At 42.9% G+C, this 20,894-nt stretch overlaps 2 protein-coding genes across 9 annotated transcripts in view; both read right to left on the reverse strand.

Moving 5' to 3' along the window:
- The window catches only part of smtnb (smoothelin b), a 34,909-nt gene extending 20,807 nt beyond the window's left edge, over nucleotides 1-14,102 (reverse strand). Inside the window, exons 1-5 of one of the 6 annotated variants that reach the window (XR_008950519.1) lie at nucleotides 13,724-14,102; nucleotides 4,019-4,176; nucleotides 2,807-2,885; nucleotides 2,641-2,719; nucleotides 1,999-2,078 (exon numbers count right to left, since the gene is read on the reverse strand). Coding sequence is in view for 5 of the 6 variants with exons in the window: in XM_057032501.1 (XP_056888481.1) it covers nucleotides 1,999-2,078; nucleotides 2,641-2,719; nucleotides 2,807-2,885; nucleotides 4,019-4,176; nucleotides 13,724-13,774 (447 nt within the window). In the remaining variant the exon portion in view is untranslated. The remainder of the gene's footprint in view (nucleotides 1-1,998; nucleotides 2,079-2,640; nucleotides 2,720-2,806; nucleotides 2,886-4,018; nucleotides 4,177-13,723) is intronic. The other 5 variants (XM_057032501.1, XM_057032502.1, XM_057032503.1 and 2 more) reach the window with 5 other exon arrangements.
- Nucleotides 14,103-15,421: 1,319 nt separating this feature from the next.
- trafd1 (TRAF-type zinc finger domain containing 1) lies at nucleotides 15,422-20,758 on the reverse strand. Of its 3 annotated transcripts, XM_057032575.1 has the most exons (13): nucleotides 20,403-20,550; nucleotides 19,492-19,562; nucleotides 19,278-19,413; nucleotides 19,130-19,183; nucleotides 18,594-19,026; nucleotides 18,112-18,354; nucleotides 17,967-18,031; nucleotides 17,393-17,653; nucleotides 17,136-17,265; nucleotides 16,595-16,787; nucleotides 16,428-16,482; nucleotides 16,290-16,330; nucleotides 15,422-16,202 (listed from the first exon to the last, which is right to left on the reverse strand). In XM_057032575.1, exons 2-12 carry the CDS (start codon nucleotides 19,524-19,526, stop codon nucleotides 16,292-16,294), a joined length of 1,644 nt encoding a protein of 547 aa, XP_056888555.1. In that variant the 5' UTR covers nucleotides 19,527-19,562; nucleotides 20,403-20,550; the 3' UTR covers nucleotides 15,422-16,202; nucleotides 16,290-16,291. The 3 variants fall into 3 exon arrangements, with proteins under 3 accessions (XP_056888555.1, XP_056888554.1, XP_056888553.1); XM_057032574.1 differs by lacking the exon at nucleotides 20,403-20,550 and adding an exon at nucleotides 20,674-20,758 and having other exon boundaries at nucleotides 15,422-16,330; XM_057032573.1 differs by having other exon boundaries at nucleotides 15,422-16,330.
- Between the last annotated feature and the right edge of the window lie 136 nt (nucleotides 20,759-20,894).

Genomic DNA, 20,894 nt, shown 5'->3' on the forward strand with positions numbered 1-20,894 from the left:
CCAGGGTTGGCTGGTTGACCCATTAACTTCTAAGACTCTGTTTTGACCTATTTTCTCCCCAAATTTCTTCCATATTGATGGAAAATGACTAAAATTTTGAATGCTTTTAATTTTTGTGAATTCCCCGTTCTATGTATTTCTATCTTAAATAATGTGTATCTATATGCATGAGAAAAACTTTTCCATATGCCTTTCTCTCAGGTCTCCTAGCCCTGTAAAATTTACTATTAAGACAGCCATTAAAGAGTACTGTAAAACCCAAATTATTAAAAACAGTCAAATATGGGACATGTATATCCAATTTGCATGTTTGTTTCAAACAGCTGGGATTTGGGAGTCCAAAATATTGCTTGTGAGCGTTTGTGTGTCGCTGCCTGCCTAATCGAAGACCCCCATCTGCCCCGGGACAATTGCTCTCAGCTCAAAGAGATCCGCTGCTCTGATGTGAGAGGAAGGAGCCCTGCTGCTGCTGCCTCTTGATGTTGTTTTTGGCGGCATCCCCATTCCAGCACAGACTAAACTCCTCAGAGACTGCTGGTGGGCCACATGCCTGCCTGCCTGTCCGTCTGTCCGTCTGTCTGATGCCCCCCTGCTGAGAGCGCTGAGTCTCCCCCCCCTCCCCCCCAGAGGCTGACAGGTCTGTTGACGCAGCTAGCGCTCAGCTGGCAGGAAGTGATGGAATAAGTCTTAAATGTTAGCGCATCCTGTGACGTCAACATTGTGCTATCGTCACTTCCTATGTGAGGACAATGCAAACACACGCACACGTGCACACAGGCACACACAAAGGAACCGACACCAACAACCTTTGAATTCCTCCCCCCTTCATATTTCTGAGGTAACTCATATAAATAGCATATTTCTTTAAAAGTGTGGTTAAAGTGCATCTCCATTCATCAAAATGATTACGGTAAAGCAACAGCGGTCTTAAACCCGAGCAAGCCTGCGAAATCTCAGTCCAGTGGAAACAAACCATTTGTCAGAATAAGATACTCTGATCAAACACAGCAGATAAGATAAGAGTCGGCTACTGTCAGATCCACAGTCAGAATTTGTTTTCACAGCTTCTTTCCAGCAGCACTCTAATTTTATTTTCCATGCTGAGACTAAGGTTTTTACTATGACTATATCCACCATTGTCCACTAGAGGGCCAAGCAGTAGAGGGAAACCACAGATAAACACACAACAGCGCTGGTAAAGTATGAAATCAAACCAAAATATGAAAATATCTTTGAAATATGTGAATCACCACGTTTGCCTTAAATATAAGGTTAAAATTAAAGTGTCTCAGTGTGACAGGTTATTATCTGAACTGAACAACAAGCACTAACTACCTTGTTTTCATATTTAGTAAAGAACATAAAAAACAAAAGCAATAATGCGTTCCTCACTCTGTGGCAACCAGATGAGCGTCCTGACGTGGTGTGTGACTGCTGTCACAATGCCTGTTGTTGTTTGTTGCATTCTTCATTGTGGCAACCAGGAAACCTCAATGGTCTCTGTTGCCATGAAAACAACGCTCCGCCCGCAATGTAGTCGGTCCTTAACTTATTTTTGCTGTCATGAGCGTCAGTCTACCATATGTTAAATACGTTATGTTAAATACCTCAGATACTATCACTTGACTTATTTTATGTGAACCTACAAAAGAGGAATTTAATTTACACACCAGCACAAAACCCAACCAAAAATTGATATCATAAAAAAACATTTGGCTTCAGAATATTACACATTGAGGTGTTTTCTGCTCTTAAGTCACAACTACCGGTAATTTATTTCATTTAGATCAGAACGTCTCGGCACCTCTACACTTTAGCGAGTGAAATTGAACTTTATGCTCTCCGTCATCTTGAAATTTTGATTGTATTGCGCAAGGACGGTCGTCACAACCAAATATCTCATTTGAGACAGTTTTTCCCACCAGTTGTAATGTGACATTTGGAGTCCATCAGGATAACCTCGGAAAAACCACACCGATCACTCTCTGCGCTACTCACCACAGTTCCCAAGCTGCTTTGGGGCTCCACGTTCTCAGGGTCCAGACAGCGAACTGTAGCTTTACTCTTCTCTGCATTTCCTAAAAGAAGGAGCAGGGACGGATCAGACACACACTTTTACAGACGTGACCAGACGCGGGATGGATCTGTCATAGGTGGCCTGGAGCGGCTCCGGGGTGACAGGGGCCTCATCCAGACCGGACAGCACTAAAGAATGACAGGAATCCACTATCTGATCCAGCATCATAGGTAAATCTACTACTGTTCCCATGGTGACCATCGACAAACTGCAACGCCACTTAACAGCATTTACATGCCCATTTGACACACAGCAGGAAAATAAGCAGAATTACTTAATCATCCCAAAACTGATTACGGTTCTGTCAGGATTCTCGACCAGAGAGACTGGCTTTGTCCCAAATTTCCGAGGCATGAACAACACGGAGGATTTCTGTAAACAACTGTGTAATTATGGATGCTGAGAGCTTCCTGTTCAAAATCTGCATTTAAGATGCCAGAAAACAGGGAGAGAAACATGCTGCATTTCACAAACAACTGCTGCCACATGTTGATCGAATGGGTGAGAAGGTGCATCGCTCAGTGGGACGGACTCCCTCGGCGCCGTCAAACAGCTGCACTCGCCTTGCTGCTGCTCGTCTCGGATCTTTCGGATGGCTGCTCGGATCATCTTCCTCTCCTCGTACTCGCTGGCTGCACGGAGCTTCACAGAGAAACCGAGAAATTAGTCACCAGGGGACGCGTGTAAGAAGAATCGCCACATTTCATGCTTTTTTCCCCCTCTTAATACCATTTTGGTGAGCTCATCAATGTCCTGGACTGACTGCAACTTTTTTGAAAGGACGTCCAACTTCTCTGCAGATTCGGACCTGAAATAACGACAGTGAAGTGGTCATAATGGTCATAGTGGTCATTTTTATCCTTATCCTTAATGGTGTCATCAATCAGGGAATCACTGAAATGAAAATCTGATGATGGATCATTCCCACTTAATACGAATACTTCAATTTATTTTATTTAGCGGTAGTTGTGGTTATTGGACGGATACTTTGAAAACAATCAACCTCAAACCCAAAACCAGAGGGTTTTTTTTTAGAAATACTGTAAGAAATATTTTTTATTTCCACTGGAGGAATGTTCCTCTAAGGACCAGTTTTACTTTATTTGTATGTCGCAACAATGAAGAACAATGAAAGTGGGCTCATTATCTCAGCACAACAGAACAGGCTGCATCCTGAGGCCCTTCTGTTACTGTCACACAGAGAAAGACAATTCCAAGATAACACAACTTTCCTGGATGAGTAAAAGCCCATCAGAGGAAACACTAGTGCAGAAATAGAGAGACCTGTTAGCGATTGGACAGAATTGGCTCACGTTTTCATTGTAATGCTCATTTTATTACCTTTGCCTTTACTCATAGACTGACACAGTTCCCTAATAATCTGCAGTTTCCTACAATTGTTCACATTGAAGGGACACATGACTCACAGGATGAGAAACTCTACATCACACCAGTGAGAAATACCACTTTGGGAATACTAATGTATTCAAATAGAGTACAGTAGACACTTGATATTTCTGAATAAAATGTATTTTTACTTTAGTTTGAAGCTAGCCAGTAGTCATAGTTTATTATCTGATGTGTGGTGTGAAACAAACACTTCTATGACTAAAAGGTATAAAGTGGAAAATATAACTTTCACAAGTTTATCAATCTCTACTTTGAGATTTGCTGCATGCTTGGGCTTCTTAAATATAAATAATCTCATGTTAACAGTCATATTAAGGTAACCGGCTTTCTTTTAGCCTACCCAGCAAAAAACGTATTTATTGACAAAACAGAATCGAAGCTGAGTTAAAACTTTCTGGATGTGACTGAGCTTAAGGTCTGCCCTTGAAAAACTGAGAATGGATTTTCACTGTTTCCTAAACAAAGTGGCAAATTTAAATCAGGAAAGGACCATTACTTGAATCGTATAAGTTGACATCAGAGCTTGTATACCTGTGCTGGTTCTCCTTGTCCTCCTGCAGTTTGAGCCGTGTGGGACGAAATCTCTTAGTGGCCAGAGCGGCCTCCATGTCCTCGATCTCCCTCCTCCTTAATTCACGGATTGCTGAACGGATAAGACGCCTCTCGTCCAGATCCACAGTCCCATCCAGCTGCACAAGAAATACAACACTCAATAAAACAATAAATCCCCAAAATAAAAGGCAGGAAATGCACAACAAACAACCTGGTTATAGTCGATTGGTTATAGTCAAATACAATGCGACTAAATGAGTAGAAGAAAAAACTTAAAACCACCATTAAATCATCATTACAGGTTATGATGCTTGAAGAATTATTTTGTTTTATGGAAACCCCCACAATCATTCAGATTGGGTTTTTTAAAAAAAAATAGAACTGTTCTCTTCACTACTGTCACATTTGGCTGTTAATAAGCTGGGTCACAATCCTGGAAATATAGCTTCACAGGTACTAAAAAGACCCTGCTCAGCTCTGCTCGTGTGTGATACGGTGGACGAGGGTCAGCAGGACCAACGGACAGCTAATAGTCTGGTGATGACAAGAGCTGTGAAGCCACTCATATGGAGACGGGAGGGCCTGGTCCTGAGCAGATGATGAGAAACAGCTACGACAACAGTTGGTGCTCAAAGAAAGACGCGTGCTGATCCGTCCAGGTCGAGACCCAGGTGTCCCCTCCACTCTGGCGGTAATTTAACCTGGCAAGTCAGCAGGAGGCAATGATGGAGATGACAAGGAGGCCCACTGAAACGCTCGCTGATCCACTTCAGGGGCAACTAATAGATCAAAAGCATTTTTGAAGCGAGAAGACTAATTAAGACGTGCGAGCGTGTGTAGAAAAGGAACACCTGCAGTCACTGACACAGACGCATTCATGTCCCTGACAGCTGCGTGTGTAACAGGGTATAAGACGCCTGTCAAATAAGAGACAGGCGTCTCCTTGAGACGACAGCAGGATCTTGTCAGCACACGCAGAGATAAGCGGCTCCTCGCGCTGCCCTTTCTGATCCACTTTACGCACAAGCGCACACTTGAAGCTCTTCCTGCTGCACCCGTTAAGACATGCAGAGTTTATACACTTTGCGTGTCTTTTTATTCCAACACAAAGAATCCTGTTAACCAAACAAGAGGGTTTTGAAAAGAAGATTGATGTAACCCTCCCAGTTGGTCCTGGAGGAGGAGGGGGCAGATCTCATGAGAGATGATGACCGCTCATTCTTTTGAAAGCTTGCTGTGGCCTGATGAAATACTGTGCTGCATGCTCTCCTCCCTACTCTAACTCATATGTTGCTATAATTTGTGGCAATTTAAAGTAGTGAGCTGACTAAAGAGAAGAAAGCATTTGGAAAGAAATGTGCCAGAAGAAAAAAAAGGGGGAAAAGGATGACAAACTGAAGAAATTAAAGTGGAGCTGAACCTGGGTATGCCTAAAAATGGGCAGATGGGAGCTGGGTGGGAAAGACTCAGTCATCGCATAGGTCATTCCTCACATTCCTGCTGACTCACAGGGAAAGAGATGGTCGTGAATTCTGCGAAACAGGAACCGGGCCTGGGTTCGATTCAGCAGTGCGATAACATAATAAACAGCATTCACCGGAAAAAGAGGAAATAAAAGCAGACTCCCTCTCATTTTTAGGCACTTCACTACATTTTCTGGCCGTAGCACCGGATCAAATTACTGAAATTGTGCACACTCACTCATGACATGCCCTTTAAAGGAAAATAGAGGAAAACAACAACATGGTCATTATAAATGTGGATAACAAAGGTTTAAACGGACCAATCAGGGCACAGCCTCATCCGGAGTCATTTGAATCATCTGCACTGCACGTGCCAACAAAAGGTCGGTGACTGCAACTGACGTTTCCTTCTTAGTTTGAAAAGAGGAGAAAATAAGCCAGTCGACCAATAGCTGCGTAGAAGGTTATACGAGTGGGCGTCACCTGAGCCAATAAAACACACCTTAAAATTGGCATCCTGTCAAGGAAAAATGGAATCACTGTAGCAGCAACGGAAACACACTTAAGCAGAAACAGAGTCCATTTGATAAAACATGCACAGTTTGGACGTTACACGAGGGGGGGGGGGGGGGGAATGAGTTCACCCAGTTACACATTAACACCACTACTGACCTCTGCAGGGGCATTTTTCAAACCACGCCATCGACCTCTGGTTTACCAACCGTCAACTGCGGCTCAAAACAACAGAAACAGAGCTGCCGTTATGCCCAGATGGAAAGGTTTCTATTGAATTTGACTCCACCGCCAACAGGCGTATGACTCAGGAGTGTACAAAACACAGATTGTCTTTACTGAAAATGACACGGTCGGCGAGGCTTTACGGAGCTGTCAGCACCTTTAATGACAGGGGTGTTTGCGTTGGCTCTGGATGGGGCTGATGGGGAACACGATGGAGAGGGAACTTGTGATTGACAGTCTACGAAGGATAAACAAAAACCTGTAGAATCTGGAGCTAATTATTCCCATTTAGATTTACTCACTCGGTGCTATTAAGCAAAGTATTTCATTGTTTTTCCACAAACATACAGAGAATTGCTATAATAAGCGGGCCTGCGAAGGCTTGCGCTGTCACCTTGAGTCACTTCCTGATACGGAGTCAAAACCTCAAACCTTTGCAAAGGCAACTTACTGACGCAGTTCAATCAATCACAGCCAATTAGAGAGTGCTTGTGGTTTAAGCTCTAATCCCAGCCAGCTGGTGTTTCACGACTGAGGATAAAAACACCCTCAACTGCTACACATCACAGAAACTTATAGTATATATATATGGTATCGTTATCCAGGTTACTCTTGTGTATCACCATACTCCTAAATAAAAGAGCTTAAGTGGTGTTTGATGTCCACAACTAAGCTAAACAAGCAGGAAGGCTGAGATAACGAATATATAAATAATGTCTTGACTCATCGTTAGAACATTGGCTAACAGAAATTGATGAACGAGTGTTTAAATGCTGTGTGTCAAGATACGGCTCTCCACGCAGGACTGAAGTCTAATGCCTTAGTTATGTACACTCATTACCACATTTTCTGTTCTGTTTTTTTATTTTTCCACCCAACCTTAAAATAATTCATGTATTTTTCCATTATAATGTGGTTTGCAGTGGCTCCCAGACACACCCAGGCTCATCTAGGACCCGAGTCCTGACCTTTTGACTCCCAGCGGGTGCGCATGTGCTTGAACATTATTTTCTACCTTGTGAACTCTAACATGCTGAGCAAATCCCCTCAGACAAAGGCATATGTATACCTTCCATGAGAAATGTGCACTCATGCACTGGTAACGTGTGTTGTGTGTGAAATGAAATAATTTCCAGCGGAGTGAGGTTAAAGTGCAGCCAGGCAGCAGATCGGATCAGTGCTTTAAACACACTTGTGTCGGGCCCACAAAGTGAGCTTGCCCTTATAAGGACACATAAGACCCTCCTGGTAGCAGGGCTGAGGCGGATTACCAGCTGCCACTGAGAAAGCCGGACCGTGGCAGACACAAACAAACAAGAACCTGAGGGTGAGAAGGTTCAGAAACAAGGGCATCGGTTCAAAACCGTTACTGCCTTAATTTGGGGCCAAGACTCTGATGTAATGATTTATAAGCTTCAGCCTAACTTCTGAAATGCATACAGTAGGCCAGAGTGTACACACACACACACACACACGCACACACACACACACACACAAAAAGAAACCTAATCTGCATAGACGAGAGCCCCGCAAGGCAAGACTTGTATTCAAGTTAAAGTTTTAAAAAAACCGTTTCAATGCCCTTCGCCCTCAAAAATGAACAAAGAAACAAACTAGATCCAAGGTCGAAACTTATTGTCCTGCAGCGCTCATTGAGTCTCTTTTTTTTTTTTTTAAAAAAAAAAAGAGGGGAAAGAAAGATTACCGTACATGCAGCTACGTGCTCTTTGTGAGTGTGCCTACACGTGCGGTGAGGCTTAACTGTTGCTAATAATTGGATGGCGGGACAGAGGCCCAGGGCAGACCAGGGAAACAGTGTCCTCTTTACACTCGAGGTCACACACAAAGAGCACACACAAGGAATGCATGTAGGTCAGAGGGGTTACGGGCACGAGGAATGTTCTATAGGAATAAATTGATGCCCTGAAGACAGATCTGAAGTCAGGTGTTCTGACTCAAGTTCTACATTAGTGCCTTAGACTGCACACACTGGTGGGCTAATCGTGCACAGGTGAAATATGCACCTTACAGCTTTGGTGCATAGCCGTCTGCTTGATAACTGAGATGTTCTGGAACATTTCAGCTGGCCGTTTTAGACATTTGTTCTCCCGGAGGTGCAGGTCAGGTCACTGGGAGATCAAGGTCAGTTACAGTCTAATCTGGAGAACAGGGCCCTCCTTTGTGGAGCTGCCCCCGTGTAGAAACGGTCCTTTAACTTGTGCCCATATGTGTGTTTGCTTTTTATCAATATAAATAATATTAAACATTAGAGGTCGAGCTGAAGCCCAACTGTACATGACTGTCTATTTTGGTCTAAAGAGAGAAGAGAAGGACATTGACAGAGATGTCCCACTAGAGAACAGAGGGGGGGGGGGGGGGGAAACCTTCCACAAATGAGCTGACATCTTTAAAATGCTACGATGCTAACAACATTGTGCTGGAAAACAAAACACCAACATCCGCTGGACAGCTTTGAGTGGATCACAGGAAATGGCTCCTTCCTTTGGGGAGTTATTAGAGAAAACTCCCAAATTGCAGTATTTCTGCAGCTCTGATCCTCTGTATTTGTTTAATTTTTCAGAAAATGAACTAATTTCTGAAGCTGGTGAACTAGATAAATACTTCAGGTTTAGCATAAGAGCTAATACAACATTCTGTACTGCTGCGGGCTGATTTCATTTCTAATGACACCCCCCAGCTCCATAGTGGAATAAAAAGCTGGGATTAGATCCAAAGACTGCAGGGATAAGTGACATTTGCCGGGATGCGTTGGGTGACCACAAGCATCTTAACGAGCCGCTCCAAAATCACATTTCTTCAATCACCTTAGATGAGATGCGGCTGGATGACATTGGGAAAATTGAGAGTGGGATGTTGCTAACTGGAGACTGGAGAGAGGAAAAAGTCCAATCCCTTATCCAGACCTTTTCCATTCTGCAGCCTGATGAACCAGCGATATCAGAGGCCAACTCTGTCAGATCACTTAGGGTGAGGGTTTCAACAGGGTTCCAAGCAGCTGGTGCAGACGTTGAGGATCGTTACACATCATCACTAATCACATTCTTAATAAACTTTTAAATACGTTTCCCGCGAAGGGCTGATCCCCTGTTGAGGAATTTGCTCATTCCATCTGCTAATTCCACATTTTATAAACAGATTATAACTGGAAACATCTGCAGGTGGCTCAAGGGGTTAAAGCTCAATGGAAAGAAACACAACTGTACACATTTAGTGATAATATGCAAAGTTAAAGAAAACATCAATGGAAATGCTGGAAGGTTTTGTCACTGCGTCATCAACCGTATGATGTGTTCTTACACACTTAAAACTGTAGGGGGCGCTGGTTTGTACAATTGGCAAACGCTAAGCATAAATGTTTTCTTTTAAATTAAGCACAAATGATAATAAAAATGAAATAGTTGATTTTGTTTGAATTTGACTGATGATGTGTTCACAGAGTATAAATAGAGTGATTCCAGACATTAATGACTTTATCAAGCAAACTCCCGTACAGTCATTAATTCCCTCACAAAAGCATTCTCAACACAAATATTTCTATTACACTAAAGGTTAAGTGCAACATTAGTATGACTTTATTTCAAATAGACAAAATATGACCTGTTGTGAGCACTTTATACTTCTTTTATTGTATAATTTTAACTATATTATATTTGTTGGGTCCATTTCAAAACAAGACCAAACAATCCTCTTTCAGAAAGGGTGACACACTGAACTGAGTTTCAACTTTTAATAGGAAATAAATGTTTGTTGAAATGCATCAGGAAGTGTCCGTTTAGTGAATTATTGTCCCAGTGGAATAAATGTAAAAAAGTCCAAAAGTAAACTTTGGTGGCCTTTATGCAGGCATCACGTGCACGGCTTGTTTTTTCCTCATTGCTTCAGAGCCCAACTCAGTGTGTCATTTATAGCTGTATCCTGAGACGTTGGTCTTTTTTCGTTTAAGTCTTATCTGCCGTCATGTGTTTGGATAGAACCCATCACAGGCTGAGTTGTACAGGCAGAGGCTGTAAATCAGCTACAGATAATAGCTTCTAAGATGTCAGCTTCAAAGGAAAAACTGCCTCGGCCTGCAAACAGTTCACAACCTGCGTCTTCATTACCTCCTCGTCAGCAACTTTGAAACTTAATCACACAGGAAATGCTTTATGGAAATGCGAGGGGAGGATGTATACCTGTGAGAAAGATGACAGGCTCGGCAGAAAAACAAAAACAGGTATTCACTGGAGGCAGCATTTTCTCCATTTTAGCAATCCTGTCAGGGAAACACCCCATAAACAATCACAACGGTCAACAACAGTATGTAAACGCTGAAGCAGTGGGCGCCAGTGGTCGGGAATAATGAAACACTTCTCCGTGATGGTTTGCTTTGCAGCAGAGAGCTTTCAAAGGGACCTGGTGCGTGCGACGGCTCGTATGCCAAACGCTTCTTTGAATGAAATGAAATGTTTTGTGACGGCAGACAAAACTCGGGACAGGCCTTGCAACATTGTGCAAACATTTTCCCGGTTCTTCGTCCGTCTGAGAAGCGTTACGTTTCCTGTAGTCGTGTCTTTTTTGTTTTTCAAAGCTGAAACAATTGAGCAACGAACAGCAGCAATATTAACTTTCGCAGCACTCGATTCGATTCTTTTGTCCTATTTTACACTAAAAAAATCCCCCAACAGCTAAGTTCAATTAAGATGCGGTCGTTGCTTCATATTGCAGCAGATTTTTCTGGTGTATTTGCTCCAGATGATGACATTTAGGATGTCACTAGGGAAAATGAGGAGAACCTGGGACTGTTTATTTCTTTTCCAACTGCAACCATGCGAGGCCTCAAGTCACAAAGGGTCCAGATCACAACAAAAGCATACCCCAGGGGTCCTGTATTTCACAGGGACCAGGGTCCACAGAGTGAAACTGCCCTATTTTAAACATGGGTGAATGCTTGCTGATCACCAGGGAAAATGGAGGCTCACAGACCTGACAAGGCGAGTCACAAATCAGCATCTCAGACTTGCAGTATGTGAAATGGGTCCAGACTGGCGCCAACGGCGGAAAAGTTTCCCCCCGGTTGAATTCAATTTCAAAAAGACAAGACTAAGATGTAATAATAAATCACACTGTGAAGGCCAAAACACGTTTCTAAAAAATGCTATTGTGATATTTGTAGCATGTTAGATTTTGGACTGCGCAGGTGAGATGACAGAGGGGAGATAATCAGAGCCGACAGTCAAAGCCGGCGTCCAGACAGCGGGAGTGGATCAGGATGCAGGTTTGAAACGGGAATGTTGGAATCCACCAGAAGACAGAGACACAACCGCTGATAATCAGCTACCTTCAAATCAGATGAATAAATCAATCACTAATCAACAGGTTGGAGTGATTTGGATGGCAGAAGACTCTTTGTCCCACAAGGAGCAGGCTGATGACCTACAACAACCACCCCCCGAAGAAAGTGGAACGCCAGCTGATACACCGTGGATGCGTAAATAACTGGGGTGGTCCAGAGTAAGAGAGAAACGCTTTTCCTGGTTTCTATGGAATGGATTAGATGGGTAATACAAAAGGGAGTCTGGGCTCTGAATAGTAGTGTAGAGACGGGATTAGCAGCGTTAAAGAGGCCGCCGTTTGACCTTCTGACTGTTTGGGCCATTAAATACAACAAAGGTCTGGGGTTGGTATTCATCATTCAATTGTTTAAACCCAAACCCCAGCGACGCCCACGTTAACGGAGCCTGCACGTCTGAATATTCATCATCCTGTACCGATGCGCAGAAAAGTGATCCTCCGTTTGCAACCTCCACACAAATCAGAGCGGAGCCACAAACCCGTCGGAGTTTAATCAGCAGAGTTTTAACTCCGGTTCACTGTGGAAAACCCCGACACTCGAGTCACTGCAGACATCATCGGTGGAAACGTGGGATTTTGGTGACCTTATCACTGGAGGGAAGCTGTGAGGAAGAGCCTCAGCACAGGGCAGCAGGGGCATTTTTAGATCCACTTTACTCTTGTACTGAGTGTCACATGATGATAAAGCCCTCAAATTCCAGCGTCTGTATCTGTCCACAGCACCTGGTGGCACAGGATCCCATATGGTATCCTTTTATGTCTATTTTCTCACATTGTTGCTGTATAAATTAACTGAACTCAGCCGTTCCTTTCGTTAAATGTAAGCCATTATGTTGACACTAAATTATGATTTCCAAATTATTCCTCTATTTTTGCCATTATCATAAGTCAAGTGTTTTATGAGAATAAAGTCCCTGTCCAGACAAGTTGAAACCTTTTGTAAAAAAAAAAAAAAAAAAAAAAAAGAAAAGAAAAAAAGTGCAAACTGTCTGTCTGCATGCTGTTTAAAAAGTCTCCAACAGGTCAACAAACCATCACATTCATACGCCAGCGCTCTCCAAAGTAAACAGTCCATTTGGCGATCTGTGATTCTGACATGGCCTCTTCCAGAAGGAGCTCGGGAACGTAAATTGTGAGTTTAACGTCCACAGACGTTTGAAAAAAAAAAAAAACACCAAGTGCACTTCAGGCTGATTGAAGATTGACAGCACTAATTTTTCACTGCACAAGCATAACTGGCCCTGATTTCCAACGCTGTGCTCAGTGTATTATGTTATTACACAAAAGCCTGCAAGTGCAACTGTGGGACACGACTTTTGCACATTCCTAATGTTGACTTGCAAAAGATGGCGTGTGACGATGTGCAGCAGACAGGCTGACTCATGCACGCTTGTAAAGGCGTCTGTGTTACAGGTGTCATGATGTGTGGCTGTCAGACGTCCTCCGCTTCAGGAAATAATTAAGGCATGACTAACGGAATTTCTGCCCCTGGAACACGTTCACCTTTTAAGATTGATACACCATCACACCTGTGTCATAATGTTTCACGATGACTAAAATGCACTTCATCATCCTGTCTTGAGGGAACACGCATTACAATCTTTTTAGTGTTTCATAATAGAAACAAGTGTGACATGTTTCTACAAACTCATGATAAATGAATGACCAAAGTCACTTCTGCATTTGTAAACTCAGGTTTGGCTTCATGGATTCTTTTCTCAATAGTGCAGACAATACAAAGTTTAACAATATGTCAATTCACAAGCAATACAATAAAATAAAAGGAATATTAACTAAATCTCCAACACACATTTATTCACCTGAATGCATATTTTTGAATGAAAGTTATTGTAAGTCAAATTTATTTGAAAATGTTAAGATCTAAGAGTGGATAAACAATAATAATGATGCTCTAATTGTGAAAACGCTGAATTTAGAATTGAATTGAATCGTAATTAATGTAATTAATTATGTCAAACTAGTGGAGGCTACGGTGAGCTTCACTGGATGTGCCGACAAGATTTTCCTGAATTTCCATTTTTCCTGTGGATGCCGGATAAGTGTCTACTGTCCCACTGTTCCCAGTCGGGGAGCACCAGTGGTCCAGTTGCATCTCCATGCACGCACTCACCAGGGCTCGGAGAGAGGACTCATCCAGCGAAGAGTAACTTTCCACGGACATGGTGAGCGGTGCCGGACGCAGCTGCGGGCCGAAGGTTCGGTCGGTGCTCCTTGATGAGATCTTCCGTCCGCGTGCGCACTGCCACCTGCGAGCCTCGAGCCGGTTTGTTGGCTTCTTCTTCTTCTTTTTCGGTTAAACGCACGTTGCCTCAGACTCCTGCGCAGTAAACCTGGGTGTCTGGCCTGACTCACACGTACATTCGTCTCCCGCCTGAAGACAGCATGCTCCGACCTCCTTTTGTCTCAATTCCGGCGATGACAGCAGTCAACTGACCCACACTTTCTTCCAGGGGAACGTTGGCAGCTTTTTGAAAAGAGGATTCCCATTGAAAGGTGTAGCCCCGCCCCTTCTCCCGGGGTCAACGGGCGCCACCGTGCGGAGACATGTTGACCTGCGCCCGGGTCAAGCGCTTTAATTTTTCCAATTCGATGACGCGAAAGGCAACTTTATTTTGATTAACATTGATACAAATCAGCCGTGGATAAATAAACCAATGCGTTAATCACCGGTTTGTTAACTCCACTTTACGTTTCTCAGACCAAAATTGCAGCTGAACTGGTTCTGCCTCTGCTTTGAGGTGCTGCTGAACCGGTTCTTAGCCCGATTTGAGTCGGTGGGAACGTGAACCATCCGTCTGGCTCCAGACACCAGAAGCCAGACCCTCATCCTTCATCCTGCAGATGTCACATGCTCAGCACAGGGAAAGCAGCGGGCCTAGACCTACTACACCTGGATCCTGACAAGTTTGCATACCGAGCCAACAGGTCCACAGACCATCTGGAGCTACAGAGGACATACTATATGACTGGCTAATCTGCATTTAAAACCATCCACACCGGCAGCAGATGTCCAACCTGGATATAATGCCCAACTTCTGCCTTTGGATTAAGAACGTCTTGACAAACAAGCCCCAGTCAGTCAAAATGGGCCTGCACCTCTCCTCCACTCTTACATACATGCAGGGGCCACCACAGGGCTGTGTGCAGAGCCCTTTTCTCTACTCTCTGTACATACAACTGCACTCCACCATCACAAGGACATACGGAGGTGACTCAAGGAACTGATCAGCAATGCCGACGAGAGCTTACAGGCAGGAGATGCCAAGGCTGACAGGAAGAAGCAGGACACCCACACACCTCTACACATCAATGCCGGGAGGGTGGAGAGTGTCCAGCTCCAAATTCTCATGGAGCTGGACACTCTCTACCTCTCTACATGGACAACAAGCATCACAGCAATAGTGAAAAGAGCACAGCTGTGACTATATCAGGAGAGCTAATCGCTCTCAGGACACCACCTTCAACCCTCGGTGCTTTCAGAGGGCAAACAACATTCTAAGACTCTTTCCATCCTGGTAATTATCTGTTTGAACTGTTGCCCTCCGGGAACCGCTACAGGTCCATCAGAACACACGCCAAAAGAGTAATGAACAGTTTTTATCCCGAGGCTATCGGCACACTCAACTGACCTGAAGCAAACCCACGACTATCTGTCAGGAGTTTTGACTCGACGGTTACAGTCATTTATCCTGACTGACCCAGTAAGTGAACATAAGAATATAAATCACACTGAGAAATTCTCTTTTGAAGCTAATTTATAGGAACAAGATAATAATGGTTTTTTTTTTAAAAAAAAAGGCACCACAAATTTACCCATAAAAGATTTAATGAATTTTCACTTAGAGTACAGGAGGTGCTGCTTTATAAAGTAACAGGTAAGAGTTGAAGAACCTTGAATGCTACTGCTCATTATATATATTTTTTTCTGGTCACGGTTTTATGTTATTTGTTCCTCAAGCCCTTTTAAATAAAATTATCAAAGTGCTTTGGATAACATCTAAATTTATCAGAGAATATTCCTCAAAGATCAGAAAGAAAATTCAAAATGCCCTTAAGGAAAGTAACAAATGTGGAGATGCAAAAGATATACACATTACACAATAATAAATCACATTACATATAAATTAAAGGACATAAAAACAGGTTGGAAACTAGGTCTTAGGAGAGACACTCAAAAAACTGGACAGGCACTCATTAGATACACAAATGTGGTTTTTTTTGTCAAGATCTGTCTTGATTAACAATAACTGATGTGTGTCTTGATGTGTCATAACAATAATTGATGTATTCCTGTTTTCTCAGATTGTGACAACACAAATCCACACATCCTACTCATCACGCTGAATAAAAACAAGTTAACAGGAAAGGAAATTCAACCGACAACTTTTCTACTAGTGCCAATGACAAGTCAGAAAGTTGCTATATGCCACTGCAGGTGTACATCAAGAAAGGCTGTTGTGGATCTTCTTTGAATCTTCAAAGAATAATGGCACCTGTGGGGATTACTGGAACTGACAGCTGATATGGAAGATCTCTACCAGAACATTCACTTATGAGCACGAACGGAGTACATTTCATTTTGGGAAAAGCTATAAAAAATAAAAAAAAAAAAAAGGTTAAACATTAGAGAAAAGCACATTAGTAAATGGGTTTTGCTTGTGTCCACATGTTCCCACCCTCAGTCCTCATCCTGCTCTTCATTCTGCTTCTTGGGCAACTGCAAATTGGGGAAACATTTTCTGACTTGGTTAATCAGAGGTGACAATACAGGTAACTTTTAGTAAAGCTTCATAACAACGGGAAAAATGACGTACCATTGTTGCCGGGTTGCCTTTTCTCTCTCTGCCTTTATCTCCTGGTTCATTTGGCCTGGTTAACAAAAGAAATTAGAACAAAGTGTAAACATTCTAATGAATGTCAAACATGACTTTCCTGGCAGCTTGATCAGCGCTTTTAACCATGTAGTGACGGAGACACGGACCTCTCGGCGGTACTAAAATACGGGTGAAGCCCTTCCACATCCGCGCCACTCCCACTGGGTCCGTCTTTGACCGAGACATTATTGTTGTAAGTTTTCCTTTGAATCGGTGGGCCGGGGTTGTCTTGGTGCCATTCCTCTCCAGCATATCCAGACGTTACATCTCCATCACATTTCAAATCCGCCCACAATTCATCTGCAAGTACAACGACGCGCACGTCAATATTAGAGGTCACAACATAAGTTCTACTAGTATTTGCTCCTAAAATCTCTGGTTTCTAATGATGATAAAAACTGTTTCTATTCTGATGCTAGAACCTTTTACTTTTAAATATCTCCTACTTGACTAAAACAATGCAATTCAATTTTGTTCACCTTTTGGAGACATTATTTTGAGATATGATCTGGCCACTGGGGCCGGTTTTATATCTAGTTTGGCTTGCTGTGCAGCTTAAACCCATTTGAGTTTAAATAAACCAGCTAAGTCACCTCTCATCACATCTTATCTATTCCATATTCATTTAGAGTTTAATTCATGAGGCACCTTGACGCTTCTTTCTCCTCTGACTCTCTGAAGACATCCACCCAAAGGTTTCATTTCCATGACTTTTGAGTGGTGTCTTTGTTACATTGTTCAGTGGGAGGGCCAACTGGGGACGCATATCACATTTGTCCTAAAAGCACAAAAACAGCAAAAAAACAAAACAACAAATGACACTATTGTTGAACATCATTGACAAAATGCGAATCATTATTTTAACTAGCAATGACAACTTTAAGACCTTTTTCTTTTTGACAGACCTGATGGTGGAAGACCACAGCCTCTTCTAGAGCAACCCCACAGAATTCACAGGGAATAACCACGTCGCCATCTAGAGGACTCCTCGGGGGACTTTCGGAGGACAGGCAGACTGACTGTGGGGCTGAGAGTATGTTTGAAGCCATTGTGTCAGAGCTGGTGTCCGACACCCCTGAAGTACTCCTGTTCATTCCACCTGCTTTAGGTGGAGATGCTGGGTGCTTACTGAAGGATGCAAAAGCAGAGGCGGGACTGCAGCCAGTCTGAAACACACAAACAAAACAGTGAGTATAAAGTCAGGGAAATACAGTAGCAAACATGAAGGAATGGCAGGAACATGAAGAAATGCATAGTTGTGGTCAGAGTGGGGATGAATGACCAAAAAAAGGCAGTAAATGAAGTAAATTGCTGCATATCACTGCAATCCTGTAGGTGGCGCTACAGATCATGAAGAGAAAGGAGGTAAAGCAGAGTGGTCATGTCTGCTTCTCATTTCCGATGGCTGCAGTTGCACCAGACCAAACCAGATACTGATGATGATGATATATCACATTAAAACACAATCTCCGGACAAACCTGATGCAAAATAAGGTCGTCTTCAGGAAACAGCTCTTCACAAAACTCACATGGTAGCATGATACCTAGTAAAAAAAAAAAAAAACCTCAATAATTATTGAAATACTTACAGATACAGTTAAAGTTTACTGAACAATATGTTTACCCATTTGACCAGGGCTGTCCACTGGACTCATGTCTGGAGTGAAGTTTTCATTTACAGTGGTACTAAACGTCTCCTGTAACGCTCGGGTGGCTTCTACGCTTCCCGCCACCGAGTCCCCATCACTCTGCAGACTGAGAGCCAGCATGTAGTCCAGATGTAACAAATCGGCATCTGGTGTGACATCCCTATTCGACCACACGTTACCGCAGCCGCTGCTAGTCAGGAAGTCACTCTGATTGTGCACTATCAAGAGAAAAAGTTGTTATTCAACAGACATTCAGAACAGTCAACTGCAACCATTTTCCTCCCGTTTCAGAGGAAAAATTAAAAAGGGACCTGGTGAGTCAACGGATTCAAGACGCCTCAGGGGAAAGCGCAGTATACTAGAACCCACTAAATAAATGTATTGCAACAATCTTTAATAACAAAGAAAAAAGCTTCAGTTTAATAGTGAAAACTACTCAGACTAGTAATAAACTCACCATGTCTGGGTGCTGTATTTCTCAGCGAAGTGTTCTTCCATTCTTTTGAACCATGCTCTCTGGAAGTGTTATGGACCTTTTGATCAAATGACCACGGAAGGTCCTGTTGTTTTGTAGCGCAGACGTTATTATTCTTTGCTCCCCTGTCCTGTGATTGTAGAACGTTTCGGGTGGCGTGGGCTTCGAACCACGATCCCCGGGTCAGTGGGCCTGTTGGGTTTCCAGTTGCTCGGCTGTTGTTCCTCTCTTCGGGGGTGAGGCTTCCACATAAAAGTGGGTGCACTGCTTTTTCCCTCAGCATTACATTGCCCTTGCAGTGAATGCAGGGCTCAGTGCGTGTGCCACAGTAATCTTCATGTTCTTTGCACTGACTGTATGCGATTTCCAGGTCACAGTACTGACAGGGAACCAGCCGCTGAGGGCATTCTGACTTCTGACAAAGACAATAAATGAGCACAATTTAACACAAGGATCAATTAGAAACTTATTATAGAAAATTATTAGAAACATGCACGAGATAGGCTCTTAATGGATACCTGATGAGCGCCAATCTGATGTTTTTCAAACTTCAAACCACACTTGCACGTTATCTGAAATCAGTAAAAATGCATTTCAAGGCTCTTCTTGTGGGCATTTCCACAGGACTAAAAATTAGTTCAGTGTTGTTAGTTTTGTGTCCAATACCCGAGTGTGCTCCTGCTGTTTGTGTTCCTGAAGATCGGCCCGTGGAACTGGCTCGTGGCAAACACTGCAAAGTGCGATGTTTCTTCGACAGTGGATCTCATGGGTGGTAAAGTTAGCCACTGGGATGTTACGTTTGCTAAGAAGGTCAACAAATCCATTAAAACCCGTTTCCTTTCTTAGCACTGACTTCAGGCAGATCATTGACCATACTCACCAGTTTCCACAGAACTGTGTGCTCTCGTCAGCCATTGCTTTTGTGTAGTCTCACTGTAACATGAGTTGACACTGAAACAAGGAAAGAAACTCCCAAATTATCGATCACACCATAACAAAAGTCTGTGCACAATTTGCGATGGTGCTTTGGTTATTCCCTTTGACACAACCGGTTATGCATGCTCGGAATACATAGGGGACTCAAAAACAGGGGTTCCGACCAAACCAAAGTGGAGAAAACTAAATACGAAAGCCCAGTTGAGGTCCAGTGCCTCTGCAAGGGGGGCCGGGTGTTCAAATACCTGCAGACTCCGACCCTTTAACTTCAAGGAACCAAGGCCAGAGGCCTGATTAGGACAAGGAACCTCCTACTATCTTTTGATTAACCACTATTTACGACTGTAACTTACCTTACCAACAGATGCATATACGTACAACTATATGAGCCCTACAACTATAGAATATGTACATCTGTATGTACGCAACGCCAGATAGCAACGATAAGTCCATCACCTCTGCAACCTATAACGCTTTAAGCTTCCTACCCAATCTCAACTTGTGAATATATACACAAAAATCCCAGCCAAATTCATCCAAGCAGTCCATGCAAATCCATAATCTACCGCCCCAAGCAGCAATCGGTCATCATACACTCTCGAATAAATACATTCACGCAGGTAGCTCAACTTTAGCTAGCAAAAGATAGCCATACAGAAATATTTAGTGAAACTTGGAGGAAAAACTACAGAGTTAACTTTTACTTTACTTTAGGTTCAAGATATCACGTAGTGTGAAGGCTTTTAATTAGCCAACTTTAGCTGTTTAAATTTGGCATGGAATTCAAACGAGGTCCCATTTTGGATTCCTACCAGCAGGCAACACAAATAAAGACGTTTATATCGCAACATTTACCGGTTGTTTATCAGCTGATTAACGCGGAATCAAGAAGAAATTAGAAGATCAACAGCAACCTGCTGATAGCGTTGGTAAATTAGTTCGTTTCCTTTTAACTTTGTTCACAGCTGAAAAATTTGGTACCCCGCGATTGGACTTTCAGGGTGTTGCTGCCGTCCTTAACATAAGCATATTAAAACGAAACCTGTATCATATATTGTACAACACTTCACTTTCCTAACGAACAGTAAATACAATGTGATCTGTATTTTTTTAAGAGGTCAGTTACCATCACGGTCCGAGATCAGGAGATGCCACCGTAAGTCCAAGCACAGGGTAACAATAAACTCTTAAAACTCGCAGATGGTTGGTCAAATAAACCACGTGACATTGTACGTGCGTTAAAATGATTCGGGTAGGAACAAGGAACTTTTAGTTTCTATTTCAGGAAATTAATGAGTAATGTCTTTACTTCGTCAAAACAGTATGTTTAATCTCTTAACAGTAGAA

This window comes from Takifugu flavidus, chromosome 5, assembly GCF_003711565.1.
Source record: "Takifugu flavidus isolate HTHZ2018 chromosome 5, ASM371156v2, whole genome shotgun sequence".
NCBI classification, from domain to species: Eukaryota; Metazoa; Chordata; class Actinopteri; order Tetraodontiformes; family Tetraodontidae; genus Takifugu; species Takifugu flavidus.